This window comes from Lasiosphaeria miniovina (genome assembly GCF_030549165.1).
Source record: "Lasiosphaeria miniovina strain SMH2392-1A chromosome Unknown B0T26scaffold_3, whole genome shotgun sequence".
In the NCBI taxonomy this organism is placed as follows: Eukaryota; Fungi; Ascomycota; class Sordariomycetes; order Sordariales; family Lasiosphaeriaceae; genus Lasiosphaeria; species Lasiosphaeria miniovina.
Window position 1 is genome coordinate 2,975,109 of NW_026848222.1, and position 27,872 is coordinate 3,002,980.

At 55.0% G+C, this 27,872-nt stretch overlaps 11 protein-coding genes across 11 annotated transcripts; 7 read left to right on the plus strand and 4 right to left on the minus strand.

The window, feature by feature from the left end:
- The first annotated feature begins 615 nt into the window (after positions 1-615).
- On the plus strand, positions 616-1,033 carry B0T26DRAFT_221616 (uncharacterized protein). The gene has a single exon (XM_060433852.1). It carries the CDS (start codon positions 666-668, stop codon positions 945-947), a length of 282 nt encoding a protein of 93 aa, XP_060298412.1. The 5' UTR covers positions 616-665; the 3' UTR covers positions 948-1,033.
- Positions 1,034-1,236: 203 nt separating this feature from the next.
- Positions 1,237-4,329, plus strand: B0T26DRAFT_642979 (uncharacterized protein; the record flags this gene model as incomplete). The annotated part of the gene is made up of 2 exons (XM_060437495.1): positions 1,237-3,279; positions 3,451-4,329. 2 exons carry the CDS (start codon positions 1,237-1,239, stop codon positions 4,327-4,329), a joined length of 2,922 nt encoding a protein of 973 aa, XP_060298413.1.
- A 2,314-nt stretch (positions 4,330-6,643) lies between these two features.
- B0T26DRAFT_739709 (uncharacterized protein) lies at positions 6,644-8,038 on the minus strand (the record flags this gene model as incomplete). Its single annotated transcript, XM_060443748.1, has 3 exons — positions 6,644-6,763; positions 6,842-7,869; positions 7,945-8,038. The coding sequence occupies 3 exons, from the start codon at positions 8,036-8,038 to the stop codon at positions 6,644-6,646; spliced, it is 1,242 nt and encodes a 413-aa protein (XP_060298414.1).
- Positions 8,039-8,668: 630 nt separating this feature from the next.
- B0T26DRAFT_702883 (uncharacterized protein) lies at positions 8,669-11,543 on the plus strand. Its single transcript, XM_060441647.1, has 3 exons — positions 8,669-9,043; positions 9,285-10,225; positions 10,281-11,543. Exons 1-3 carry the CDS (start codon positions 9,041-9,043, stop codon positions 11,041-11,043), a joined length of 1,707 nt encoding a protein of 568 aa, XP_060298415.1. The 5' UTR covers positions 8,669-9,040; the 3' UTR covers positions 11,044-11,543.
- On the plus strand, positions 11,522-13,274 carry B0T26DRAFT_702888 (uncharacterized protein). The gene is made up of 3 exons (XM_060441648.1): positions 11,522-11,838; positions 11,983-12,141; positions 12,261-13,274. The coding sequence occupies exons 1-3, from the start codon at positions 11,804-11,806 to the stop codon at positions 12,805-12,807; spliced, it is 741 nt and encodes a 246-aa protein (XP_060298416.1). The 5' UTR covers positions 11,522-11,803; the 3' UTR covers positions 12,808-13,274.
- Positions 13,264-13,612, minus strand: B0T26DRAFT_702890 (uncharacterized protein). Its single transcript, XM_060441649.1, has one exon. It carries the CDS (start codon positions 13,574-13,576, stop codon positions 13,406-13,408), a length of 171 nt encoding a protein of 56 aa, XP_060298417.1. The 5' UTR covers positions 13,577-13,612; the 3' UTR covers positions 13,264-13,405.
- Positions 13,613-15,612: 2,000 nt separating this feature from the next.
- Positions 15,613-16,830, plus strand: B0T26DRAFT_644571 (uncharacterized protein; the record flags this gene model as incomplete). Its single annotated transcript, XM_060437642.1, has 1 exon — positions 15,613-16,830. One exon carries the CDS (start codon positions 15,613-15,615, stop codon positions 16,828-16,830), a length of 1,218 nt encoding a protein of 405 aa, XP_060298418.1.
- A 326-nt stretch (positions 16,831-17,156) lies between these two features.
- B0T26DRAFT_702892 (uncharacterized protein) lies at positions 17,157-18,165 on the minus strand. Its single transcript, XM_060441650.1, has 3 exons — positions 18,050-18,165; positions 17,868-17,975; positions 17,157-17,671 (listed from the first exon to the last, which is right to left on the minus strand). The coding sequence occupies exons 1-3, from the start codon at positions 18,061-18,063 to the stop codon at positions 17,497-17,499; spliced, it is 297 nt and encodes a 98-aa protein (XP_060298419.1). The 5' UTR covers positions 18,064-18,165; the 3' UTR covers positions 17,157-17,496.
- Positions 18,166-18,952: 787 nt separating this feature from the next.
- Positions 18,953-21,098, plus strand: B0T26DRAFT_221984 (ribonuclease H-like domain-containing protein). Its single transcript, XM_060433853.1, has 2 exons — positions 18,953-19,731; positions 19,803-21,098. Exons 1-2 carry the CDS (start codon positions 19,147-19,149, stop codon positions 20,871-20,873), a joined length of 1,656 nt encoding a protein of 551 aa, XP_060298420.1. The 5' UTR covers positions 18,953-19,146; the 3' UTR covers positions 20,874-21,098.
- A 1,664-nt stretch (positions 21,099-22,762) lies between these two features.
- B0T26DRAFT_749883 (CTLH/CRA C-terminal to lish motif domain-containing protein) lies at positions 22,763-24,207 on the minus strand (the record flags this gene model as incomplete). Its single annotated transcript, XM_060445161.1, has 3 exons — positions 22,763-23,395; positions 23,461-24,000; positions 24,157-24,207. 3 exons carry the CDS (start codon positions 24,205-24,207, stop codon positions 22,763-22,765), a joined length of 1,224 nt encoding a protein of 407 aa, XP_060298421.1.
- Positions 24,208-26,549: 2,342 nt separating this feature from the next.
- B0T26DRAFT_644238 (uncharacterized protein) lies at positions 26,550-27,511 on the plus strand (the record flags this gene model as incomplete). The annotated part of the gene is made up of 2 exons (XM_060437614.1): positions 26,550-27,114; positions 27,183-27,511. 2 exons carry the CDS (start codon positions 26,550-26,552, stop codon positions 27,509-27,511), a joined length of 894 nt encoding a protein of 297 aa, XP_060298422.1.
- Positions 27,512-27,872: the final 361 nt, after the last annotated feature.

A 27,872-nucleotide genomic window follows, 5' to 3' on the forward strand; every position in this document is an offset into this window, starting at 1 on the left:
AGCTGGCTTGACCTTTCGCCTCCTCCTCCCTTCCCACTGCATGGGACTAAAAATATAGAATCGCTTTCAAGTCACACTCGTCAGAGTCACTCTAGAATATCAGTCTAGAGTCACTGCTGGGTCGGGTTTGGTTGGTTGGTGGTTGGCTGGCTTGCTGGTTGTTCAAGTTCGGATTGCTCTCTGGCGCCGGTATGATGCTTATCGATAACCAGAGCAAGGCAAAACAATAGTGACAATAGTAACAGCCACGGTAACACAGAACATGCCTCAATAGAACATTGCCTCGTACATGTGCCTCTCACTTGACTCACTGGCATTGGTGCTGGCACTCTGGCTGTTTGCGAGAAAGAGAAAACAGATTTTGTTATTGTTCCCGTTCGTTCATGTTCCTTAACAGGGGGGCTGCAGTTCCTGTTTTGGAAGGAGTTGGAGCGGTCTGATTGGCCGGCTGCATCGGTTAAGCCCCGGTGGAGACCAGGCCTTGGGCTCCAGCCAATTGAGTTGGCTCCATTCGGGGTCTGGCCGTTGGGGGTGCGGAAAAGCAAGCTCTCATCTTCTTATTGTTCGCCGTCAACCTGCACCGTAACGACAATAGCTGCTGCTCCCCCCCCCTCCCCCCCCCCCGGCGATGCACTATTGAGAAGCAACTATTCATCTGGCTGTTGATGGTTGCGAGTCTGCTTTGCTGTGCACGGCTATATAGTACTCCCCTTCTTTTCCTTGTCGTTCTACTTCTTCTTCCTCTTTTACCAGCAGCGGCCGATCCATGTCCATGTTGGAGAGAGTGCAAAGTCACGTCTCACACCCATTTTCATCTTCGTCCATTTCTTTCAGGTCGCGCCTCGTTTCCTTGTAATTACCGCTGCGCACCTCTTCGTCTCTATCCGGCGAGTCCCAGGTCTGCACTTGTCCGGCTTCCCGGCTTTCCGTTCTTATTTTACGCCTGAACGACAACATCTTCTCAGCTCGCTGTGTGGTTTTGGGGGCGGCCCCGGGGTTCCATTTTTTGCAGCCAGCTCTCTCATCGTCACCGCCTCATCGCCATCTCACCACGACCTCGGCTTTTCTCACCCTTCCCTCACCTCTCGTCTTGCTCTCGAATCCTGCCTGACAGGATTTATGGAGAGAGCCAGCCGTCTGCCGCCACATCCAGAAGAGTCCGAGCCTGAGACTGGTCCTGCACAGCAGCGGCTGCACACTTATACCAGCCCTACTAACCGGACAAGCAACTCGACCATGAGCCAGCACGCTCCCACCTTCCCGGCCGCCGACGATGTAGACGTCGACGATGTCATGTCTGAGGAAAGCCCCTCTCACCAGGCGAGTCCAGCCAAGGGCGCTCCGGCCACAGGACCGGGGTCCGGCAAGGGCAAAGGCCGAGGCCGCTATCCTCGCACCAAGACCAAGGCCCCCAAGCCTCCGCCACCGCCCAAGCCCACATTGGGCCGAGGACGCCGCCACAAAGCCTATGATTCTTACAAGGCCCAGGCCGCTCACGAACGCTGCCAGGAGCTCAAGGCCGCATATTCCGTCCTCTTCAAGCTCGTCAAGCCCATTGTCCAGGAGATCGCAGACTGCTCCATCGCCGAAATACTCGAGGACCCAGCCACCATTGAGAGGGTCCCCGAGTTCACCACCATCCGGAAGTTCCTCAGCGACCGCTTCCAGGACTGCCTAGTCATAAACCACAAGGAGCTGGTCTATGGCCTCAACATGGCCGAGCACGTCTATGAGGGAGAGAAATCTGTGGCCCACGATTCGCATATGCGCATGGTTGCAGAGCTATGCGAAGAGCGCTATGGGCAGCTACTGATTCAGGTCGACCTCCTCGAGCATCTATACGACAACAAGCTGCCTGTCGATCTCCGAGAGCGGCCTCAAGATGCCGGGTATATCCGCAAGGATATCACACAAGAGCAGGCCGACTCGCAGTCTCAGTACATTGAGATGCGCGGCGGCGTCGAAGTGCCATTCCCTGGCACGCTTCTGAGCGAGCTGATGAGCAAGGCGTGGCAACTGGCCCCCGAGAAGGCGACGCCCAAGCGGAAGGCCGAGGGCCAGCCAGAGGGCCAGCCAAACTCCAAGCTGGCCGCTGCCGCCGCCAAGGACGACGACGCGGCCCCCGAGCTGCCGCGGCACTCGGGCGGTCTGTTGGCAGCCGTTGAGGCTCTCGAGGACGGAGCCGCCACTCCTGGCGAGAGTGGCTCGCCGGCTCCTGAGCCGGCCGAGGACCCGGCGCCCGAGAATGCCGACCAGCCCCAGGGCAGCGGGGAGGCAACTCCCAAGGACGGTCAGGAGATCCCAATTCCTCGTGGCGCGACGGGTGCGGACGAATACGGTGTCCGCATCATTTCGAAGCGGTCCTCGCGGTTGGACATACCAAATAACCGCATAATGGTGCCCAACACGTTCGAGTGGGAAGACCACGAGATCGGCTTCCGGGACTCGACCAACTGCACCCAGAAAGGTGCGCAAAAGGCCAAGCGGGGCAAGTACATCGGCAAGCCAAACTCTAACTACATCTTTCTCGATCGTCGAGTTGGCACCTGGGACTCGACCAAGGCCGAGGGCGAGCTGGAAGAGGAGCTCGTCAAGAAACACGGCCTGCACCCGAAGTTGGGCTTGTTCTTGCCTACTTCAACTAATGAGGAAGAGCCGCCAAAGCCATATGAGGATGGGTGGCGGCCCGTCGTCATGGTCTCCCCCAATGGGGAGCGCATCCACGCGTCGCGTACAATTCCGCTGGCTCGACTGGATCGAAAGGTGGAGGAGATAGAGAACAGGGCCAAGATTCAACGGCTCTTGCATACCTTTTGCGAGCAAGATGGCATCGCAGAAGACGAGATCGCACCGGACCCGAGCCTCCTGGAAGAGTATCGGAAAGAAGAGCTGATTGCTAGGGGCATCGCCCCTGATGAGGAAGAGTATCGGAGGGGAGAACTGGTCGCCAGGGGCGTCGACCCCGACAAGGTACCGGCCATGAGCGCCAAATCCTTGCCACGTCAGGGGCCGGTGCTCATTCCAGACGTCGCTTTGGCCTTCGACGAGTTTGCCGACGATATATTGAGCGCGGCATCTATGATTGAAGCTGAAGAGGGGGCTGCCCGGGCGACCTCGGCCAAGCGGTCGCAGCCATCTCGACCATATGATGCGATACGGGACGTGTTTACCGACAGCGGAGCCAGCGCACCGTCTACTGCCCTGCCCCAGGTCCAGCAAGACGTGCCAGCCCAGGTTGATATTACTGGGCTGTTATCGCTTGCAGGGGCTGCCTATGTTGTACAGCAAGAGCGGCCCTCCGGGGGCTCCCAGGTTTACACAATGGTTCCAACCCAGCAGCCTGCTAGGGGCGTTGTGGATATGGGGGATTTTGCTCAGTCTGAGTGTCCCAGGCCTACCGGATATTCCAAGGCCGATGAGCTGGCGCCAATCTCCCCGTACCTTCGACAGGCCGAGCTTAGCGCTTCCAGCGAGCCGGTTAGAGCCAACGATTTTCTCCGGACTGCCCTGAATCCGCAGCCGACAGACTATTCCCCATTGCCAGCTCCCCAGGACTTCCCAGGCGACCTTATGGGTTCGGCACAGGCTCAGGGCTCGGGAGCTGGACGGGCGCCGTTCTCGAACCCGGGCATGGCCAAGGGGCTTCCGGCATTGAGGCCGGTGCGAAGTCTCTTGAATGACACGCCCCCTCTTCCAGAGCCGCACAGCAGCCCAGTACCCCAGCATCTCAACATGGTGGTCTCTAACAGTGGCGCATTCTTTCCTCCCGCACCAAATCGGCCATTCCATAACGCCTTCTCGGTTCAGGAGCAAGCGCAAGGCCACCCTTTGCACCCGATCATGCAGCAGCCGCTCAGCACTCCTACCCAGGGCCCACCCTTATCTGGGATGCCGTCGGCACAAGCACGACAGATAAGCCCATATCCCATGTCACCACCGCTATATCATAGCGCCCCTCCTCTCGTTGCACCTACGCCGGTATTGGCTCCAGCGCCTGCTGCACAGGCCATGCCGCAGCTCCCCAATACGCCTGGACAGTCGGCGTCGGCTGCTTCGCCACGTTCACGTCCCGGCAGCTCGTCGGCCTCGTCTTCAAAGTACCGGAAGCTTGAGCCAGCCCCGACGCCACCTCATCGCCAAGGCTACTTGGGCAACGGCCAGGAGCTGCGGACAGTTCAGTTTGATTATCGCGAAGCCATCAAAGATTACTCTGCGGTGGAAGCACCGCCTCGCCATGGTCCGACCCATATTCGTGGGTGGACCCATAACAACCTAAAGAAATCACGGCCTTCTTCAAAAGGCGACGCCCCTGTCGACGAACCATCATAGGAGAAGGTTCCTGTCAAGAGAAAGCGCGCCGAGTTAGGAGAGCCCGAGGCAGATGCAGTCGATGAGAAGCCGGTCAAGCGGCGCATCGTAATTCTGAAGTCCGCCGAGCGTGGGGGAGGGGAAAGCCCCCAGTCTACTGGCAAGAAGGGCCCAGAGACTTTAGGCGAAAAGAAGATTCGCATAGTCGTGAAGACTAGCAAGCAGGAGGAGAAGGAGCCAGAGCTCTCTGGTGAGAAGAGCCAAGAGCACACCGACGTCCCTGAGGTATTGCGCCTCCGACCCAAAGCCGTGGTCAGCGCACGTCACGAAGTCCCGGAACGCAGCCCCTACATGCTGCGTGGTCTTCACCAAGATCTTGATCGCGGTGAGTGAGCGGATAGCTGAGTAGGGCGGAAGGCAGTGGCGAACTGTCGTAGTCGTGGAGAAGTTATGAGAGAGATAGCCCAAGAAAGGCTCGAATAAGATTGATCACAAGCGATGAGTTTTGTCTGACTGGTGTAGGGTTCAGAATACGCCTCCCGGATGAAGAATCAGGGGAGCAACAATGCGGAGTGAAGTTGCGAACAGCGCAAGAGACAGTATGGTTTATACGGGGGGGACAAACGCAGCTTGGGCTTGGTCAGAATATAATATGCTTATAAGGGAAGTCGCGGGTAGCGCACAGGATGTTCTAACGAGATGGCATAATCAAGCGGAGTTCGGTCTTGATCATCTAGAATAAATTTCGGTTTTTTTCTTCGCAGCTTTTTGTTCATGGTGTGTCATGTGTATATATGAATATGCATATCCGACGTCCCAAACTGCGATTCGGCTTGGGTAATGAAAATATCTGCGATCAATAATGTAGACCCTGAATATGTGGCTAGCATATTCTAGTTGTTGATAAACACCCCCTTCCGCTGATAGTATTGAAACGATAATATGGTCTTTTCGACTTTCTTTTTAAATAGACCGACTGCTTTTTCGAGTTGGTTAGTTGGTTTTGTTCTCAACCCGAGCTTAACACGCAGTCAGTAAGGAAGTATTCTCTTTTACAAGGCGTATTGTGGGGTTCTTCGACTGCCAATGACATGGCAGCATAGCGCCGAAAAAAAAAAAGAAAAAAGAAGAAGCCGGAGACTCAAGTGGCTAGCCCGGTTATAAAGCTATATATATATGTATATATCAACGATACATTAGCAGGGTGATCCGTTCTGTCAGCCGCATTTTCATCTGGGCCGGACGTGAAGATAAATACATTTTGACGTGAAACAGATATATAGGTGCTCCATCTTGGAGAAGATTTTCTTTAACGTTTGTAGAATACTTGTTTGCTTGACACACACACAGAGAGAGAGTGTATGTGTTTGTGTGAGACCGTGGTTTTGCGGCTGCTACTTAGGTTGTAAACAGATACGAAAATCACCTTTTGCTTGTTAAAAAACGCAGGCGCTCAAGCACCGAACCCCTTCTCCCCACCAGCCTCATTCTTGACCAACGGCGGAAACCCAACTCTACCTACGTAGTTGGCCGGTTGACGACGAAGGATGGTGGAACGGGACTTGCTGACTAGCGCCGTGTGACGACATTCCCAGCCCCAGGATTACCATCCAAGAAATTGTAGGAAATTGTCTTTCAATCTCGGCTCTTACCTAGGTAGCAGGCATCGACATGGACGCTCAGGGGAAGAAGTGGCTGACAAAAGACAGCTTGCGATCTCGAAGACGGGGACGAGGGGACAGACTAGAAAGTAGGAAATCACGATTTCCGTAGAATCATGGTATACAGAAGTATGTGAGACACGAAGACGTCAGTTATAGCAGGCAACCAAGCACCTGGAAAAGTGCGCGGGAACACCAACGACGGACACATAACGCATATGTGAACCCCTCCAAACGTTTAAATATCCTGACTTTTCATACCAGGGCGAGGAATTGCATCTTCATGTTAACTGTACGAAGACGGGCGTGTCTGACTGCTGGTCGAACTACAGACTCGTGACTGCCATGGGGAGGAGCATAATGGAGCAAGACTTCCTGACCGCGACGCGCTTAGACGGCTGCAGTTCTAGAGTCGCTACCGAGTAGCATGAATGGCTGTCTATTTTGCTTGCCTCTGTTGGCATGATGGCTAGGGGAGAGCAAATACGCCACGGGTATGGGCCCCGTCTCCTTTCCAACTCCTCAACATAAATCAACCGCCATCGTTGTACGATGAAGACGCCCCATCCCCCGACCTTCTCCCACAGGCCTAGTTTTGGTGAAATTGTACTGTACATGAACGCATTCGAAATCGCCTTGTCCTGTTCTGGGTCCTCCCCAGGCTTTATACCATATCAGTCATCCAACGCAATGACCTGGGACGGGTCTACCGATGGAACTACAGGTGGTAGCATGGTTGCGCCAAACGTGCCAATACCCCCATTGCTGATTGCAGGCACGCCCATGCCCGCCATCTGAACGCCAACGGAACCAGACCCCGGCAACAACAGCAGTGCCTTTCCAAGGGCGTCGTCCGGATGCAACGCGTATACGTTAGCATCCAGAGTGATGCCGTCGAAAATTACAAAGTTCTGAATAGGTTGCTGGGTCTGGCCGAGCACGTTGATAACGTCTTGGGCGAGCTGGCCGCCGAGGACGGCCGCCACTGGGGCGATCTCGGCGCCAATGTTCTGCAAAAACGAGCGCAGCACCTCGCTACGGAGCGTCTCGACGGGGAGACCAAGGGCTTTGTGCTTGTCTCCGCACAGGCGCGTGAATTGAGCCAGCGCCGCGTGGTCGTTGGAACTCGGCACTCCGCCGTACAGGGTAGTAAATTCCCACAAGGCGCGCAAGCAGCTCAGCACAGGCGTCACTACCTTGCGGCGGCGGGAGCTCTTGAGGATGTCGTCGGGCAGCTTGGACACGTCCGACGCGAGGAGCCAGGTGCTGTAGAGCTCGCGCTTGGTGGCAAGCTCGATCTTGGGGTCGTCACCTCCGGAGCTGTCCTTCTTTGGTGAGACGGCCACGATAGACCGAGTCTTGGTCTCGGGCCCTAGTGACGTCGCCATATTAGACTTGGTCCGCTCAATCACAAAGTCGTGCTCAATGAGGTCAGCGAATATGAAGCCGTACATTCCGTGTGAGCTGGCGGCGTAGAAGGCGCGGTTGTTGAGGCGCGTGGCCGTGTTTATGACGTTTAGTGTCTGGGCATCCAGGTCTGTGGCTATGACGATGTCGAAGTCGGCAAAGAAGGCGGGCGGCTTCGTACGAATGTCAGCCGTGTCGACGGCTACCCTAACGCGGGGGTTGAGCCGTTGGATTGCGGCACTGGCAGCAGCGGCGCGGTTCATGCCAACGTGGTTGCCCTCGGTTGACAAAAAGAATTGCGCGCCCAGATCGGCCTCGGTGACCGTCTCGTGGTCGACAACGGTGAGAGATCCGATGCCCGCCAGGACCAGATTCTTTGCGATCTCGTTGGCTAGTGCCTTCATGGTGATGAGCAGGATGCGGGCATTGCGTATCTTTTCCTGCGCTTTCATGCCCCAGAGACGGATCTGGCGGTCATAAAGCGCGATCTCGTCTGGCGTTTTGTCAGCTCGAGGCACAGATGACGTGCAGCTTTGGTCGTCCGACGAGGCTGCTGTCCCATACTTACCGGCACTTATTCCACCCTCTGAGGGAGGCACCGGGACTGAGCTATCGCCCTTACCATGGCTCTCGGCGGGCCCGTCTCGAGTTGAAGTCTCCATTTTTAGAGTTGAGGCGTGGTGAGGCGAAGAAGCGAGCATGTGAGACAAGACGAGGATAAGGTTGGGCGGTAGGGGGTTGAGCGGCGAGCGGCGGGCGACGACAACCTTAATCGACGATGCGGAAAGAGCGAAGACGGAAAGGAAGCGAGACCATACGAACAAAATGCCGCTCTCGCCTATTTTATTCGTGGCTGAAGTTCAATACGGAATACGCTCTTTGCAACCCTCGATGTTCTTGGTCCTCACCGGCCTTTTACGCAGCACGCACACTGAGCGTTCGCAGGTGGCTTGCAGCCGTGAATGCAGATCGCGAGAGCGGCCCCCCACCTCAGTCATCCGTTTTCTTTTTCTTCCGATGAAGCAAACTGGTGGACTGCCTTAAAGAAGTGATCTGCACGGCAGGGAAATCGGAAGGTCTCTCGTTCATTTGGAAGCCGTAACCCGTAAATGAACTCAAGACACTGTCGTCCTCATCTTGCAATTTGCACTGTTACAGCTGCGAAAACGCGAGAACGAGTGACTGTACGGATATTGTGGTGTCCATATCCGTACATAAGACTGCCCGGGATGGTGCTCGCTCGGCGGAAACAGTGGCTGGCCTGCTTGGCGGCCATGCAAGTTTAAGTAGTACCTTTAGTAAACAGCAATTAATGAGGAGATGAAGGTACCTGCTACATGTCTTGTCCTCTGATTGCACAGAACCCCGCCACGCTAGCAAACCTGACCTACCTTGCCTAGTACAGTACTGGCCGCACGCACTCGCTCGAGTCCAGTGGCATTAACTACAAGGGAGGTTCCTTCCTTTGCCTGGCCTTCTAGGCTGACTGCACCATTCCATTCCCCCCATCCATAACTCGGACATGCATCCCCACCAATTCTTAGCCTCAATATCCACTCCTCTCCTCGACATTCGCCTTTGTTATTAGAAGCCGAGCAGACTCCGGCTCTTCTTCATTCTGCACGGCCTACGGGTCTCCCTTTTTCTTATTTTAAATCTGCTTGATGGTGAGTGAGTGAGTTGTCCCGGCGAGGGCTTTGTCGTCTTTAACTCGCCTAGTGCCACCCAAGGCAGACTGCGGTCCTTTTCCACACTTGTTCGTCGTGCGGGATAGGCGATAGCCTCGCCTTCGAGGATAAAACGAGATTCCTCTTTCTTCCCACTCCCAAGCAGTCATTGCTCGTCCTTTCTTTGGCCCAGAGCGGCTCCTAATCTGTGCTCCGGTGCTGACGGATTCATTTGGACCAGCCTGGCAACCGATCACAACAGCCTCCGCTGGACCCTTCGCAGTACCAAAACGCAAACGGCTTAGTCCGGTCCATCCTCGATGACCGGCTGTCCACTGCCACTGTGAGCCCGTCCGGAGAGTTGTATCGAGCAATAGAGAGATTCCACTGGAGGGCCAACCGTGACCACCATATTTCAGCCGCGCAGGCCGCCCCAGAGACAAGTATGTCCTCGGGCTCCGAACGGGACCTGCGACGAAGATTCAACCTAGACCCACAGCAGGGCGACGGGGCGGCACCGGGAACCTCAACTGTAGTTGGCAACCCGCCGTCACTTCCGCCCCTTCGCTCCCTCGGAACGAGTGGTCGCCTCGGCATGGCGTCGTCGGGAGGCTCGGGAGGCTCGGGAGGCTCGGGAGGGCATTTTGGCCGACTTCGAGCCTCCGACCGCTTTCTCGAGAGGCACCGGTCTAGGCTTCACAGCAGGTCAACAAATCCCAGTTTCGAGGACATGGACCGGAATCTCGAGAATGCAAACTCGCACCTGAGAGCCTTGCTGGATTTCACCAACAATCCGATAATAACGCCCCCACTTGCACAACCCTCGGACTCATCTCCGGCCCATGGCCATGATCAAGCTGAAGAGAGCCACCGTGTCAAGCGTCGGAAGTTGGATTCGAATAAGATTACATCTACCTTCAAGGGTTTTCACTATGGCAGGTACGGCCAGCTCGAGCCAGGCAAGCTCACCATGGAAATTGTGTCCTGTGATGGTGGCCTTTACGAGGGGAAGCTACTCGACGACCAAGAGTCTTGCGTGCCCGAGAACATCTTGAAGGACGATAACTCAGTGTACTGCACCAAGGGGAACCGATGCAATATCGTCTTGCGACACCAAGGCGCCACTGTGTTCAGTCTCAAGGAGCTGATAATCAAGGCTCCTGGTGAAAGGTTCTCATCCCCGTATGTTTTGCTTTGCCTCTCTTCAATAATGCCGGCTGACTGTTGTGCTGGACAGGATCCGCCAAGGCATGGTGTTCGTGTCAATGAATTCGGATGACGTGCTACAGCGCACTACGAATTACCGGATCCTATATGAGGAACCTCGCCGAAGAAACATTCCTCCTTCTCACCGGCCTGGCGCTCTAGTTGCTCTCCGTCACCCCGATGACCCTGATGGAAGTCGACCTTTTCTCACACGATACCCGAACCAGCGGCTCCACAACCACGGGATGGGAGACGGCGACGAATATCTGACAGCTGTGATCCCTACAGAGTTCAATGCCATGCCAGCCCCTTTTAATGTTACCACCGAGTGTAGCGGCGATGAGAGTGAGAGATCAGGTCGACGTTCTTTTCGGCGACCTCCCGAGATTGGTACTCTGCCTTTTGAGAGCCAGCACGGCGACAACAGCCCCGACATATGGACTGCTGCATCCAGCTTCCCATTAGCAGGTCTTAGATGGCATCGAATGCGCGAATGGGATCGTGCCGAGGCGGAAAGCATGACGCTTGAGGAGGCCCAAGACGCGGCCCAGATTGCGACCCAGGACGCGGTGCGGGCCGTCGGTGCTAACATGCTGGCTCCTCTGGCGCATTTTAACATCAGACTGGACGAGAATAGGTGCACCATCAACTTTGATCCGCCGGTGAGCGGACGTTTCATCTTGCTAAAGATGTGGAGCACACATGAAGACCCGCGCCAGAATATTGACATTCAGACCGTCATTGCGAATGGCTTTGCAGGGCCCCGGTCTTTCCCTTCTGTTGAATTACGGTGAATCGATATAGGTAGCCGGGTTGGCGTATTTTGGGCGATGACTTGGCGTAGTGTAATCATGACATAACGGTTGACTGGTTTGGCGTTTTATGGATTATGGATTGTTTTCGTATCATGTCTAGCCCAAATGTTTCAAGTTATCATTGGCCCTCGCATTACGGACCCAGGAGAGTCTGTCAAATCTGGCTGGATGTATGGGGCGGCGTTACTGGTAAAAGCAATTCTTGGAACTGCATATAGTCTGGGTATCGGTATCTCGTACCTAGATACTTAATGAACAGCAAAAGCCCATGATTTGCAAGCACGCAAGCATGTAACCTGCTCGAAAGCCCTTGATTACATGAGTCCGAGGCAGTGCCGCAATTACTAGCGATGAATCATAGTGAAATGCGGCAGTAGACTCTGATCGTGAGTGGCGGTGCTTCTATGGTGGAAGGGCTGCCGCAACCTACTGAGTCATCGGCAAGCCGCTGAGACCTCAGGCACACGGCTGAAGCGAACCGAAGACCAGTGCTGAAAGAAGGTTAAGAAGCGCTGGGGCTCCAGTCGCAAAAGATTTGGCAGACCCTTACCCCACCCTTCTTTCGCTTGTCTCGAAGCCCAGGATCGATTTTCTCACTTTCAGGTCAAAAGCACCCAGCAGCCAGGAATTATCTCTCACAACGCCCTCTCAGAGCCATATCGCAAAGCATACTCGCGTCCCGACTACTCCTTCATACCCACCAGCGTCAAAAGAAAATTCCGTCTAGTAACTCGCAATCATGGCGGTCCGCGCGCAGTTTGAGAACTCCAACGAGTACATTACCCCCCACCCCACCTTTTGCTCAAACTGCCAACCCGCCGCACCCCACGGTGATGGATTGATGGCTGGTGGTTGCGCATACACGCGACAGACTTGGGCGTGTCTTTGCTAACCGCTGTTTGCGAAACCCGCTTGTAGAGTTGGTGTGTTCGCTACATTAACAAATTCTTACGCCCTCGTCGCTGTCGGCGCGAGCGAGAACTTCTACAGCGTCTTCGAGTCGGAGCTTCAAGATGTCATTCCAATTTGCAGAACCACAATCGCTGGCACGCGGATTATTGGTCGGTTAACAGCAGGGTGTGTTGTTTTTTCTTTGGTTTGTTCGCTCGGTTTCCTGGATGCAGGGAAACACGGCGCAACAAGGATGAGAGAGGGAAAGAAAAGTGAAAAAAAGCAGGCCTAATTGAGAACTACAGAAACCGGAAAGGACTTCTCGTACCGACGACGACAACGGACCAGGAACTGCAACATCTGCGTAATAGCTTGCCCGACTCGATCCGGATTCAGCGGATCGAGGAGCGGCTATCGGCGCTCGGAAACGTGATTGTGACCAACGACCACATCGCACTAATCCACCCGGATCTGGAGCGCGAGACGGAAGAGATTATTGCCGACGTGCTCGGGGTCGAGGTGTTCCGGCAGACGATCGCCGACAACGTGCTGGTGGGCAGCTACATGGCGCTGAGCAACCAGGGCGGTCTGGTGCACCCCAAGACGAGCATCCAGGACCAGGACGAGCTGAGCAGCTTGCTGCAGGTGCCCCTCGTGGCCGGCAGCATCAACCGCGGCAGCAACGTCATTGGCGGTGGCATGGTGGTCAACGACTGGATGGCCGTCACGGGGCTCGACACGACGGCCCCCGAGCTCAGTGTTATCGAGAGCGTCTTCCGGCTAGGCGAGGGCGCCGCGCCGGGCGTCATCAACACTAGTATGAAGGACACGATGGTGGAGTCATTCTACTAAGTTCCCAACCTGGGCGAAAGACGAAGTGGGGGGTTGGTCTAAAGAAGAGGTTGGCTTTGAGTGGTGCATTCTCCGCTCTACATAAGGAGCCTACGGTACATATCCTATTGTCCGGTAGACATGGGATCATGATGATGATGATGATGGCAGATAGTCTGGCATATATCAGAGGCCGAAGTCGCCTAGCTCAGAAGCAGTGGCACAGCTAGTTGCTGTTGTTGCTACTGCTCGAGCGAATCACCCCCTAATAAGCATCCACCTGTGATTGCTTGCATAGTTTTACTTTGCTGTATCTTCAACGATTCAGAACCTTAGACACTGAGTGCGAGAGAAACCTAACGTGAGATTTATCTCTGGACTTGGCTTCTCGCCACGGCTGCAGTTCTATCTACGGCTTCACCTAGCAGAGCATAGAAATAGGGGTCAACTGTATGGAATACGTAAATAAAATTGAACCAGAATTGAACCCGCGGCTGAGGCATTTAAGTGTGCGAAACCAACCTCATTGAGTTGCAAAAACGGCAAGTAATGTTCATTGTTCACCAAAAAGGGATGAAGACCCAGGGTTGGGGTTGTGATGCATTTTTCGACTCTTTTTTTATTTCTTTAGAGAGCCCCTTCGGATTGGTTTTAGGCATCTAGACAACGCGTATACGGATAATAGCCTCTTGAAAGTCAAATATCTAGACAATACAGCATAGAGAGAGGGGCCTTGATCAAACTTGCCGGCACCCGAGACAATGTCGAATTGCCTCAAGCCGTCCGCCATGGCACTAAGACCACAGCGGAGGCAACAGGTTTGAGAATGGCTCGAAAGCTTCAAGCTCAGGAAACTTTCGGCCAGGGTTCAAGGATTACGCTAGTAGGTTACATCAAAATATGCAGACACATCCGCAAAAAAATATGTAAGTTCTTAACGCAGCCCTAACGCAACCCCATGATCTTCTGGTCTTTGTCTTACTGCGCGGGCGTCTGTCCGCCTCGGGGAACTACCATTTACGGTGGAACGGCGGGCTGGCTGTCCCGCTAGATAACCGACTGTCTCTACTAGTTCAGTCGATTGCCGCAAATCCCATGTTAAAGTTCGTCCCGACTTTCTCACAGTCCTTTAGTAGTATGAATATCCCCTGGACGGCGGAAAACTTAACCCATCGAGCTCTGCTCTGGGCCGTGCCGGTGCGACTGGTGGCTCGGGGACTGTTGCGGCTACTGGAGCTGCTTGTCCGGACCTGAAATACTCCGTAGGTGCGCGCAGATATGAGCGATGCCATCGCATATTTTGGCGTTTGTAATCCCCCTCGGCACCCTAGTTACTACTAATAGTGGTAGGTGGTGAGACCTCGGCCTGTAACGCTCAGGGCAACGGCCACGCATGTCCCACGTATAGATGCAGGATTGGAGGAATTCGACCTGTGGGGGAGCAGAAGATGATTTGTGAATGCAGCAGACAGAGGAGTCGAATCTAGAACGTGAGTGTGCGTCAAACACATTCATTCCTGCGGTCTCCACTCGCACTTTTTGTGAAACGAAGAGTGAAAACGTAGGCACCTTATCTGGATGGATGAGTTCGAGACGGACGGCAAGCGTTGAATCTCGACGCGGGCTCTTTACCTAGGGTAACGTTAGTGGGTAAGTCCGGCAGGGCATCGACGTCAGCGCAGCACCGTGGCGCAGCATTTTTTCCCAGTTAATAAAATCATAACAAAACGAGCTTCCATCCAAGCCGTGTTTTCCAAGTTGTTAACCAGATTTTCTTTCTTCTTTCCGTGCTTTCGACCTCTTCATTGCCGCTATAACGCCGTCCATATAAACATTAGACACGTCGCATAAACCTGCCTAGCGCCGTATTCTGGGTCTCCCGCTGTCCCTAGGCTCCTTCCTCGCACTGCTGCATTCCTGCGGTTGGGGAATCCTTGGGCTGATCGGGCCCGTGAGAGATCTCCGCTACGTGAAAGAGAAGACTCGCAACCCCGCCTCTGGGCAACAACCAAGCTGCTAACCGGCGTGCAAACTACTGCTGCATACGTGTCTTGCGCACATTCCAATATAAGTGTACCTTTCAGTGACGCTGCACAGTGCGTCTAGTACAATATAATCATTGCTATTGAGGTGGTACCTCAATTTGTCACGGCCGCTGCAGGGCTGGGAAAGCTTCGGTGGAATTGGAGCAAGCCCGACCCAAGGTGCAGCCCAACAGCAACAACAACAAAATCCGCAATATTTCTTTACGATAGCTCGACCTCAGCTTGGGCGTGCTGGGCCGCTGCCACAGAGACAGCAAATTCCATCCCTCGCCTTTGGCCCCGCTAAACGAAACATCCGGCGGTCACCTAGCGAGGGGAATTCCCAGGGATATCCAAGGATAATTGTCCCGTCCGGAAACCGAAACATTAATTCATCATGCTAAGCAGCAACCCTGCTTTGTCGCCGTCCCCGCAGCCAGAGTTCTACTCTGCTCGCTCCCTGCCTGCTCGCGGCGGCGTGCGAGCATCCTCGAACCAGGTCGCCGCTGCGGACGGCCACGCTTCCCCACGCCAGCATCCATCGCCACAACCTGTCTCGCACTCCCGGCCGAGCTCGCAGCACCAGTACCAAGGCTTCAATGCCCCTCGCCCCTCTCTCTCGCCCTTGCAAGAATACCACAGCGGCTTTTCCGATGAGGACCTCGGCTCCCCTTCTTTCCCTTACAGCCCGGCCAACAACAATCACCACCGCAGACAGCAGTCCTTCCCAAACCTATTGCCGCTCTCTTTCCGGAGCAGAACGCCGTCGCCGTCAAGGAAGACCCCCAGGATCCCAGAGCAGATGCCTTACACCGGGGACGGGAGGAACAGCAGCCTCAGGTTAGCAGACAGCAGTCCGAGGGGAGGATTGGCGAGCTGGCTGAGCGGTACTGCGGCGGGGAATGCGCTAGGCATGATCTCGACCAATTCGCAAGAGATGCCGCGCGCCCCGACGTTAGACGTTACTCCGGACACGACGCCGACGAAAACGCGGGGGAGCACCAACGCGAGTGTTGGTGCAGTAGAGTCGACGACACCGAAAAGCACCGTCACGGCGACGGCGTCGAGGTTCATGTCGGCGATCTCATCCAGATTCACCCCGGTAGCGCCCACAAATCCGGCCATGCTAGACGATGAGTTATGCAACCTTGACGTCGAGGCCACCCTGTTTGCTCCGGGATCGCCCGTGGACCGCGACGCCTTCTCCCCAGCTGCGTTCAAGAACCTGCAGTTAAATGCAGTGGGCCTGCTGACCAGGATGCAGATCGCATACCGCGAACGTGTGGTGGCTCTACGAGATCTGCAGGCCGAGCGGTCGGCGCAGCGGGACGAGCTTGAGGAGGCCGAAACGAGGGCACAGCACCTGAAGATGCAGCTTGAGGGCATGGCGTTGAAGGCACAGGATCACGAAAGAGCCATGCAGCAGCTGATGGACGAGCTTGCCGCCGAGAGGAAGGTGAGAGCAGAAGAGCGCATGGCTCTATTGTCCCGAGAAAAGGCCTTCGCGGCCCCAATGTCGTCCGAGGGATCCGTGCTGTCCGAGGACCTTGGCGTTGACGATGATCGCCAACAGCGAAGGTGGAAGCGGAAGAGCGGAGGCTCCACGACCGAGTCAGGAGCCGGCTTTGACACGGATGAGGAGAGTGCGGGGAGCGAGAGCGTGTTTTCGCGGTGCCGGAGCCCGACCCACGGCGCCATAGACGGGAGTTTGATGGACGCAACAACGTTGCTACAGCAGAGGAGCAGCAGTTCCCTTGCGCCGCCCCCGTCACTGAGGCAGCCGAGGGCAGGCCAGCAGCAGATAAGCACGTTCCAAAAGATCATCAAAAACATTTCTGGCGAGACGGAAGACGCTGCGGGCACCAACGGCTGCAGAAACTGCAAGGGTCAGGACGCCAGCATGGCCTGGGATACTGTCAGTCTGCTCAGAGACGAGAATAGGCATCTAAAGCATCGAGTAGGCCAGCTGGAGGTGGCGGTGGAGGGAGCTTTGGATTTCGTCAACGGGATTGGGTTATGAAATGGCAATCTTGGAGCGGGGATCGCATGGGTGTTCATCGGCATCACCGAGAGGCATTCAAGACAATGCGTGCAACACATAGCTGCATCATAAAGCATCATCATCATCGCTATCATCGCTATCATCGGCATTTATAGTGACTACTTTTTGGGATATCAAGGCTGGGTCGCACAAGACTGGCTATAGGAGGAGGGAAGACTGGCTTGCTGATACGAGTCGGCAAATTCGCCGCCTGGTTGGATACTTGCGGGGCCAAATTGGATACCTAGATTTGGGATTTTGGGGCTAGCATGGACCGGAGCTATTTCTTACTAGAAAATAACACATTCTATCTTGTTGAATCTGACGGCGATATTTTGCGAGTAGCTCAGCCACCGCCCTCGGTGCTCGACTGTTGGCGCTTTCAGCCGGGCCGCTCAACATGTTCAACTGATGTTAACTGATGTCACACATAGCAGGTATGGGCACCAGGTTAGATGGTGTTATCAGACCACTGCATTCTCCACGGCACGAAGGTAATGGGTGTGTTTTTTGCGGCCGAGTCTTTGTGTCCCTTGTACCATCCATTTGACGCATGCAGTTCCAAGATTCCAGTATGTACATACACTAGCAGAGGTAGTAGTCATCCTCTCAATCCCTGCCTTCCTCGCCCCTCCACCCCGGACTTCAGTGGTGCTTCTCCTCAGCGTGGCCGCTGTCGTGGTGGCCATGGTCGTCCTGCAGGAAGAAGTGCTCGTACGTGCAGTAAGCCGCGAAGGCCACCGTCGCGATGCCGAACCCGGGCACCGACCTCTTGAACCGATTAAACCGAGTGTTCAGGCCTCTGTAGCGCCATGCTTCTCTGTATCTCGGCTCGCCGTCACCGGGGCTTGGGTTAGCTTCATGCATCGCTTTGTTTTCAATATAGTGCCGGTCATAAATGCGTGGTTTCGGTGTATCCGTCATCGTCGTCGTCGTTGTCACCCTCAGGATTGGTCTCTCGTCACAATGACCGTGGGGTGCCTTGAGGAATGGGACGGAAGAGTGGGGGAACTAACCGGCCCTCCCACGGATCGTATCTCGGCTGTCCGGCAGCAGCGACAAACTTCTTAATGTTGAAGCCCGTGATGTTGGGCTTCTCGCCATAGTGGGCGGCTCGTAGTAATCTGCGATGCCCAAAGACGAAAAGAGGTCAGCATTCGGCAATTGGGCATTGATTTGGCACGGAGACCTGCCGTACCTGGTAGGCTGCATCGTGTGGCGCTGGCAATTGTCTGTCGTCTGCTCGACAGCCTCATTAGCTAGCAAGCTTCCCTGGCAGACGGTCGCGATCAACGCAGTCGTGGTGGGTGGCCTGTGGGTCAGGAACGAATGATTACATAATACCGCCCGCCTGAGGTCTGTGCTGGCTTGGCTTCCCTAGCAGTCTGCGCTACGCTTGTGCTGTGGCTCGTGCTCGCGTCTACCAATCGCCTCCAAGACGACTGCTGTTAACTAAGAATCAGCCATCGCAGCATCTCGAGTCGAAAACACGAACGTCGTACAGACTACACTTCTCGGCCTCGACGGCGACAACTGTCCACCAAGCGAAAATACTTATTGTGTTGCATCCAAGACGGTCACTCCCCAACCAAACAGCTGTTACGGTCACGATACGATATCCTCCGCTGCACCAATTGCATTGGGCTGCATCTTGGCGGGGACGGTCGGTTCAACACTCGCGTGCCCCCTTCTCTGCATCTCGGTTTGCGCAAGCTTTCTCGGAGGAACCTAGACATTGGCCACGCCTCCACTCGTTTAATATCTGCTCCTTCGGCCGGGAATGGTGGATGCATCAGGACCAAACTCCGACAAGGCTCTTAGGATACCGACTTCAGGATAGGCGACCCGACGACAGAATCCTCGGAGCCTCGACCGTGCTCGGCTCGTGGCGGAGCTCGAGGCCTTGAGAACCCTCCTAAACCTTCTGGCATCGACAACCTTCCAGACCTTTGCTCTTCTTCTAGTTCTAGCAGTTCGCAGCCAAGCAACCGTCTAGACCCCACCAGGCCTGCCTTTGAGCCCCAGGGCATCGACATTTTTTCGAGCGACGGCTAGCTTTCGTCGCCTGACAATTCATCGGGAGCTGTCAAAACTCATACACACTCTCTCCTAAGTCTCTGTCGGCGGCACGGCCGTGATTACTGCCTCCCAGCTCTTCAGCGTCATTCTCAACTTTCGTGTCGCGCCACTTGGTACAGTGACCCTTCTGGGTGCTTTACCTCAATAAATCCCCTCCACCAAGGCTCTTTCTTTCCTCCAGCTCCCACCTTTACCACCCCGGGACCCATCGCGGTGATGCCTCCGCCAATTTCTCGCTTTCCAAGTGGGCCTAATGCTATTTCGTCCTACCATCAGCAGTTCTCCCATGCCCAGCATTCTACCAGCCATGGGCCCCCGCTAACAGGAAACCCCGGCTACCTCAATCCGAACAACCAGGTAAACCCATTCTCGGCAGCGAATAACTTGTTAGGCCTGGCTGGCGGACTCGGTGGTGGCGGCTTCAATGTTGGCGGAGACTCGGGCCTCGCGAGCCATGCCGCGCGCATGGGCTTTGCACATGGGGGCAACCTCCAGCAACAACAGCAGCATCAACAACACCAGCATCAACAACACCAGCAGCAACAACATCAAACTCAGCCGCAGCCACATTCACAGCAACAACCGCAACAATCTCACTCGCAACCGCATCAACAGCACTCTCAGCCTATGCAGCATGCCCAACATGCCCAGCAACAGCAGCAGCAGCAGGCCCACGCCATGGCTGACCACGCCTCCCGGACTCAGAATCGAGGCCGGATACGGGAGGTCTGGAAACACAACCTGATTGAGGAAATGGCAAATCTACGGGAGCTCATCGAGCGATATCCATATATAGCTATGGTGCGTCACAACCTCATATCTGCCATTGGCATTGATGGGACACTGAGCTAACTACGAATCACGCTGATTAGGATACCGAGTTCCCGGGCGTCGTATCGAGACCTATGGGCGGCTTCCGTGGCAAGAGTGACTACCACTACCAGTGCCTCCGGACGAATGTCGATATGCTCAAGGTCATCCAGATTGGCATAGCACTATTCAATGAGGACGGCGAGCAGCCACCTGCGCGACCCACGTCGACAGACTCTACCGATTTGAGCGTTGGCGGTCGGCGGGGGGGCAGTCAGGCGCCGTTTCCCTATGCCTGGCAGTTTAATTTCAAGTTTTCGCTCACCGAGGACATGTACAACCAGGCATCGATCGATTCGCTACAGCAAGCTGGCATCGACTTTGCTCTGTTCGAGCGCGATGGCATCGACCCGCACGATTTCGCCTCTCTCTTAATCCCTTCGGGCATGCTGTGCTTTGACGAAGTCCGCTGGATAAGCTTCCACGGTGGCTACGACTTTGGGTACCTAACGAAGCTCCTAATCTGTCGCCTCTTGCCGAATGACGAGGTTGAGTTCGACAAGATCATGAAGCTGTATTTCCCATCTACATACGACGTCAAGCACCTCATGAAGCACGCCATCAAGCTGCACAATAGCGGCATGCTGACCCCTAATGATCCAAGCACGGTCGAGGTTCTCCAGAAATTCGAGCAGAAATCAGGTCTCGAGCACATCGCCGAGACGCTAAAGATCAAGCGCGTTGGCAACGCGCACCAAGCTGGATCTGACAGCCTACTTACGGGACGTGTGTTTTTCGAGCTTCGTAAGCGAATCTTCAATGGCGAGATTGCAGATGACCAAGTCGGCAAGGTTTGGGGTCTCGGGGTCCCCGACTTTTCACTTGTTGGCATGACTATCGGTAGCGGCGGCAATTCAGGCGGGGGCCAGGCCGATATTTCACCTCCGGGCGGCCAAAACGGCACGGGCGCTCAGAACGTCACGCCGAGCACGCCAAACACGGCCAATGTCGGCCTAGTCAGCACCCCTGCTGCGGCGTCACACAACACCAACAGCATGGGCATGGGACCGATGACGCCCGGCGGCGGCGGTGGTGTGTTTGGAGCGTTTGCTTTCGGTGGGAATGGAAGGTAAATGAAAGCGGATACACTGGAATGTGTTAGCTAGCGTTGGTGAGCGGCGAGTGGGAGCGGAGATGTACGATGGGACGTTCCTAAAAAGTGAAGCCAAGCGAGGAATTGTTTGTATTCGTTGTCTTTTTGTTTTCTATCTCACCACTTTTTATGGGGGACCGCGTGTGTTTTGGCGCTTGCGTGTGTGAGGGAATACTCAGAAACCGAAACAGCGAGAAACTCTACCGCCATAATACCAAAAAGGAAAAAAGAGTGAAGCCTTTTGCCTTTTTTTTGGCATTGGAATTCATCTCCCTGCTCCTTTGGTTTGTCCCTTTCTGTGGCAGGGTCGATCATTTCTGGCGTACTTACCAGCACCCTTTGCTCGGGGGCTCTTTGGGGTTATACTCCATATTTTGGGTCCATTCCTCCCAGGTGGCTGGCTGGGGTGATTCCAATCTCGCGACGGCGCATGGAAAAGTCTTATTCTGCACCTCGTTGTCCTGTGTCTTGTCGTCGCTGGCTCGCCGGGGTCGTTCGCCTTCTTTCCTACCTACCTTGGCTATTGTGTGTAACTATAGTGTGTGTGTGTTTTGTTTACACTTGGAGGCCGGTACAGACATGGATAAGGCAAGGTAAGGTGAGGTATTTTAAGGTTGCCTCCGAGTCACATTCTACACTCTAACTCCTAAATGTTTGTTAGTGTCACGGCGCGCAACGGCCGTAGCACACTATAACCCACTACAGGTTGCAAGTCGACGACTTGCAATTCTGGCATCCTTTTGGGGGTTCTAGCGCAGCGGTAGTGGGTGCTGTGAGCTGGCGCCGTCATAGTTAGTAAGGGACTTTCCACGATTTGAAAAGGCCTCAATTCCTTACGGCTCGCCCTCTAGGTTTTTCGCCGACGGGAATATAAGATATTGGAATCCCTATTTTGGAATTTCAGAGGCCTATCTCTTCTTTAAAACACCTAAGGCCTTTTCTGACCGGTTTGCTAGGCTATAGTATGTACTCTGCCCAAGTAGGTACCACGCCAACAAACATCCAGGGATTGGAGTGTAAGCGCCCACCTCGTTCACGAGGGGGTATTTCTCTCTCTCTTAGGGCGGGTTTGGTATGCAAAATTCAAAAGTTAAGGGGCTGTAAAATGGCGCAGGCAGGCTTTTTCTTTTTGTGTGCCGCCGCTGAGGGAAAAGTGATATCAACTGTTTGCGCATAGGATGATGTAATGGATCGCTCCCTGGCGGGCATTATCACCGACCGCTTGTTCGGGGACCTACAGTGCCGTGTTCATGTAGAGCTTACTTGTATGGCCTTACCACGGCCGACGGCCGTTGGGGGCAGAGGCGGACCGGTTGTGACGGCATCATGTGTTGTTTGTTTGTCTTGACATTTTTTGGCACTCTCATTCTACATGCGCTCCTCTGTCTGCCTACCTAACCGCGTTCTTGTGTACTTCGTAGTTGCTCACTGTACTGTACACAAATCAAAAGGCATAATACCTAATAGTTGAGATTAAAAGGCGCCGAGGAAATGCGTCGCCAGGTTATTTGCGTTTGCCGACCCAACCCCCTTGCCCCTGATATCAGTATCAAAGGTCCAAACAAAAATGCCCTGTCCTGTGGAATCTGTCCCTTGACCAAACCAAAGTATTCAATACTCCGTAGTGATGATGGTGCTGATGGTGTGATAATGATGATGGAAGCCAGACCCCTCGCCTCTCTCGAACGCCACACTTCCGTCCTGAATGGAACTATACTCACACAATTACCCGTAAAAGTGAATACCTTAATCACAGACACACTCTCTCTTCAAAGAATGCCAAAGCAATGTTTGTCGCACCTTTGAGCTGATCCTGCAGGCCTGGTGCAACAACAACGGACTGTTGATGTCAGAAGATACCAAGGCCTGCTATGTGATAAAAACCTTCTTCAACTTATCCACGGCGAATGACTCTCCAGTCACCAGATCTCTGACCTGGCCCGGCGGCAGACCGGCCTTGACGGCGTACTCCTCAAGGCGGTCCTTGCCGTAGACGCGGCCATTGGGCAGGAGAAGCAGATCGTGTTCAACGTGGCTCTTGCTATGGTGAGCATATGGCACGTTGCGCGCCAGTTCGTTGAGCTCGGTTGAGCAGATAGGGCAGACGCTCGTCGTCAAGCTGGTGCTGTGGCTGGGCCGAGAGGAGCTCGTGGCCGTGCTGCTGTGACATGCGGGCGTCTTGAGAGCCGAAAGGCCCGACGATAACGCCGTATGCAGGAGCGGGAAGGACGGCAGGCCCAGTAGCTTGTTATGTGCCTCGACAAATACGTCGGCGAGCTTGGTCCAGCGCTCCAGGCTGTACAGCGACTCATAGGGTTCCTGCTTAGTGTCGGGGAGATGCGCCAGCAGGCCCGCCATGTTGCACACTTCCTCGGTGTACGTGTCATTGAAGGGCGCGATATATTTCTTGGCGTGCGCAATTGCCTCGGCCATCTTTGCGGGAGTGCCAGCACGCCTCATCTCGATGAACTGCTGGCAGCGGAGCATGAACTCGAGATTCGACTAGCGGGTAGTTTAGCCAGGTGGTGAGATTGACCATAGATGGTGGGGGGAAGAGTCACACGCACATGCATCCGACGAAGCTCCTTTTTGTTTTCGTTGCACCAGGCTAGCGCCTCCTGTACGCTGCGATCCTCAAGCGATTTGCGGATCTTGCTCATGGCCACAAAGGTGTCAATGTCGACCAGGTCCACCATCTGGCGCTCCTCGGCGAGGGAAGTGGCCGAGGCATTGTAGCCGTGGCGAAGCAGGTAGTCTACTAGCAGGCGGTCGAGCCGCTGACGGGACCAAGCGTCGTACTTGACGTCGTCGACGGTGTGAACACCAGAGAGCTCGCGCAGGTGGGCGACACGGGCATCGACCTGGCGGTGGAGGCGTGTCTCTTCGTCAGCGTAGGCCGAAAGCTTCCGCTTCATACCTCGAATCCTTGCCAGCATGGTATCCAGATTCTTGACGACATCTTGAGGTGTCGTCCTGCCGTTGAGCGAGCCGTTGGCCGTCTCCTTTAACAGGTTCTTGACGAAGGTGGAGTCCTTCTCGAAGGTGAAATGTGCGGATCGGAAGTTCTTGCGGAGAAGCTCGTAAGGGAGACGGAGGAGCGGTTGGTCCTAGACAGGAGGAGGAGCCAAGTTAGCAGCGGAGCGAGCAAACAGTGTCGGCCGAGTTTTGGCGTCGGAAGTGGGACGATAACAGCGAGCCTTGTCTTTCTGGCTGTCCGTTCGATGCGGCGGCCGTCTGGGTGGCAAATGACAAGACGGACTTACGAGGAGGAGATGGTTGTCGAGGTTTATCTTGGACGCTTCTTGATCCGCCATGTTAGTCGGTCACGGGGCACGGAGCGAGTCTAGAGAGGGCCAGGTTTTTTTTTTTTTTTTGGTTGCTCGCCAGGGCGGGCGGGGAGGTGGTGTTGGGCATAGGGTGTGGTGGTGATGCATCCAGAGATGGATGGCAGCGGCGGGATGATAGCTCAATCATCAATGTGGGCAGGGCAGGCAGGTGTGACGCACCCACTTGGCGGAGGGCCGATTAGCCCCCCTCACCTTTACTAGCAGCAGCAGTAGGTAGCCTGTCGTGGGTTCGCCGCTGACAGCTTCCTACCCCTTGCAGACGAAAACACAAACATTTTGAAATGTCGACAGTATGCGAGAGACAATTTCGATAGACGTGATTTTAAGAGCAAGAAGGTATTGGGATGGCAGATATTATGGTTGCAAAGCTAATACGGGCATACATGGGCACGGCATGTGCTCAATCCCGTGGCCTTCGGCTGTGTTAGTGGTGGCACACACACATCGCAACTCGAGAGGCTCAGATGGTAACCTTGGATATGGGGGGTGATGGTGCTCGTGACACGGGCAAACTGGCTACAGTTCCAACCCCCCCTGTCTCAACGGGGTTCATACAGTCGAGCCAGGCAAATGCCGTGGTGAGGAGTAGTGGTCTGAACAGCGACAGGTCTAACGAACTACCTTACCCTCCATATGACATGACTGACTGATTGGATCAAGAATCCTTCTCGAGCTGATTGCATCAGGAGGAACAGATGTCAACTCTTCTCCCGGATTCCTCCGGTTTGTTCTGAGACTAGGTTCTTAACTCATCACTACATACTAAAACAACTATGTGAGAGGGTGGTGGTGGTGCAAGGTGGAGGGTGGAGGGTGTGCGCGAGACAGACCAGGCAGAGAGGATGTATTCCGTGATGATCCGGATAGAAATAGTCCACACCGAACTACCTTAATCATATCAAGGGCGAGTCTCAATAAAAGGCCGCCCTTGTCCGCGGGGGATACAAATCGTCTTAATCTTGTCAGATGGCATGAAACGAGACGCCATCTTCGTTCCGCCGTAACTGCAACCATGGTCTTTGCCCAACGAACACCAAGCTTGCTCTCCGACTCTCGAGTATCCATTCTTCGGCATCGCGCAAAAGGCTTCAAGGCCAAGAGCCGTCAGCCGTCAGTCAGGTGTGCATCGCTGCGGTAGAGGGGGGCAAAACGAAGGGAAACCGGTCCAAGCAAGACAAGGCGCCGGGCCGTAACACACTGTGCCCCGCGGGACCCCCCATGCGCATGCGCGCAGGCGCCAGACCAGACGGGACCCTCTCGCAGACGCTCGAAGAAAGAAGGCTGGGCTGGGTTTTTTCGGCACTGGCAACAAGGGCATGGTCCGTGCGCCGAAAGCTCACCCTCCCCGGAACCGCGTTTTCTGACCTCCAGACCTCAGCTCACATGATCTTCCTGCTCTCAATCAACTCTCCGACGACCAGGACGCTTGGGAACCCCCTGCACAACGATAACAAAGCTCTATCTGTCGACTATTAGGTATGTGAGCCAGCAAATATCTGTGGATTTCTTTTGGCTTGATGCGTTAATTCTTTTGTGTCGAGTTTGCAGCGGCGGCGGTTTCGTCCCTGGGCTGACTGGCCGATAGTCTCGTGTTTGGTCACGTTCTTCACATGACCTCGACCTTTTAGACCAGGCAAACCCGACAAACAAGGTACGAGTTCATCGCCAGAGATAGCGTTTCCCATCGACGAGACAAGCAAAAAACACCGTGCCGCGCGCTGCCATTGCTTCCGCGCTGCACTGCGCCCGTCGCATCTGAAGTCCTGCGACGGCGTCAATTCCTCTGCTTTTCGCCGCGACCGTGAGAAGATCGCCTTGTCGCTCGCTGTCAGGTGACGAATACCCCTTCAGGAGCGCCGCCCAGCGCAGCGCCAAAGCTTCCCATGCCTACCCAGCATCTATCTTTCGCCCGTACTTTGCCTCTTGCAGAGTTGAAACGGTCTTGTGTTGGTCTTGTCTTTTACCTCCAAGGCCTCAGAATAGTCTTGCCCGTCTTGCCTCAAGCTGGAGTCAGCTGGTCGCATTTTTACGCATTTGCGCGACACTGGGCGCGCGACGCGCGGTTACAGAGAGAGAGCGCCTGCCAATGCCGCGCCGGCAGCAAAGCTTCTTTATAGCTTGTCCCTTGACACGACCCCCCCCCCCCCCCTCCTCCTTCTAAGCAAGTGCTTGTCTCAGTATCCATCTATTCTTTTGCTGCACTGCGACTTGCTTTGCATATTTGAGCCAACTTCTATTATTGCCGGATTGTGACTGGCCGACTGACCTGATCAACACCAGCCCTGGATTCCCCACTGTTGAGCCTCGGGATGGCCACTGTTGGTATGGAACTACCTGATCTCCCAGATGTTCAAACTACACCGGGCCACAAGAGGAAGCGCGCGTCGGATTCGACATCTCCGGAGTCGCGCCGAAACAAGCGGGGAGCTCCGGCCGCCGCCATGACTGTGCCTGATGCCGACGCGCAGGCGTTCCTAGAGAACACTGTGAGCATCGCGCAGGCTGCGCAGGATCATGTCAATGTCGATGACTTCAGCGCTCTAGCGCAGGCCACAGCTGATCACAGCGATGCAGCCGACACGGCTAATGCCTCGAGCACGGCTGCTGCGGCCCTGAACATGTATCCCACACTACATGTCCCGCCCTCTACAGAAGAGACGTTTGCGGCCCAGGCCGTGGCGGATTCGCACCACCACGATGACTCGTTCAACGCCTCTAGTGTCAGTCAACCCGATGGCCTCCCGATGGCCTCGTCATCCTCGATGCAACCAAACGGGGTCTCGCAGGACGCGAGATATGGGTTAGGCTCCAACCCCAAACCTGCTGTGGGCTCTGAGGAGTGGCACAAGATGCGCAAGGACAACCACAAAGAAGGTAGGCATTTCCTCCTGGTGGCCAACGTGCTAGATCTCGTGCTGCAGTGTTCTAACCCTTTTTCCTAGTCGAGCGCCGGCGTCGTGAGACAATCAATGAAGGCATTAACGAGCTCGCAAAGATTGTCCCGGGGTGCGAGAAGAATAAAGGCTCCATCCTCCAGCGCGCCGTGTCATTTATCACGCAACTCAAAGAGAACGAGACACAGAACATCGAGAAGTGGACGCTCGAGAAACTTCTGACGGAGCAAGCCATTGCCGAGCTCAGCCAGTCCAATGACAAACTCAAGCATGAGTGCGAGCGTCTCTACCGCGAGCTCGAGGCGTACAAAAGGATGGCGCAGACAGCGGGCCTGCAGCCACCGCAGCAAAAAGAAGAGCCCGGCACGAACAACTAGGAGTTCGACATGCTGCTGTTTCTTTGAGGATATACCCGGTGTCATCCTCAACACCTTTCTTGTTACTTGTATGGATAGAGGGTTGGCTCTGGGGAACCATGATTTAGCGCCTCTATGTCACGGCTCTTATTTTCGGGGCAAGGTGGCTGGTAGCGATGTTGCTCTTCGCGTCGATGTATTAGCCGTCTGTTTTTTGGCTTGTCCTTCCTGGTATGGTTTGGGAATCATTGGCAGTGGACATTATTAGGCTATATGGCGTTGTGTGTGTGTGGGGGGAGGGTCGTCAGGTCGGGTCAGGTCAAGGGGCAAAGGGCAAGGGGCAAGGGGCTACCGTGTCCACCCTGCATTATTTCACTATTTC

Coding starts and splice junctions, on each gene's coding strand:
- B0T26DRAFT_221616 (XM_060433852.1), top strand. CDS start 666: ATGGTTGCGAGTCTGCTTTGCTGTGCACGGCTATATAGTACTCCCCTT.
- B0T26DRAFT_702883 (XM_060441647.1), top strand. Junction 10,226..10,280: donor GGTGAAAGGTTCTCATCCCC/GTATGTTTTGCT, acceptor TGTGCTGGACAG/GATCCGCCAAGGCATGGTGT.
- B0T26DRAFT_702888 (XM_060441648.1), top strand. CDS start 11,804: ATGGCGGTCCGCGCGCAGTTTGAGAACTCCAACGA. Junction 11,839..11,982: donor CAGTTTGAGAACTCCAACGA/GTACATTACCCC, acceptor ACCCGCTTGTAG/AGTTGGTGTGTTCGCTACAT. Junction 12,142..12,260: donor ATTGGTCGGTTAACAGCAGG/GTGTGTTGTTTT, acceptor TGAGAACTACAG/AAACCGGAAAGGACTTCTCG.
- B0T26DRAFT_702890 (XM_060441649.1), bottom strand. CDS start 13,576: ATGGCGGACGGCTTGAGGCAATTCGACATTGTCTCGGGTGCCGGCAAG.
- B0T26DRAFT_702892 (XM_060441650.1), bottom strand. Junction 17,672..17,867: donor TACGATCCGTGGGAGGGCCG/GTTAGTTCCCCC, acceptor GCCGAGATACAG/AGAAGCATGGCGCTACAGAG.
- B0T26DRAFT_221984 (XM_060433853.1), top strand. CDS start 19,147: ATGCCTCCGCCAATTTCTCGCTTTCCAAGTGGGCCTAATGCTATTTCG. Junction 19,732..19,802: donor GATATCCATATATAGCTATG/GTGCGTCACAAC, acceptor CACGCTGATTAG/GATACCGAGTTCCCGGGCGT.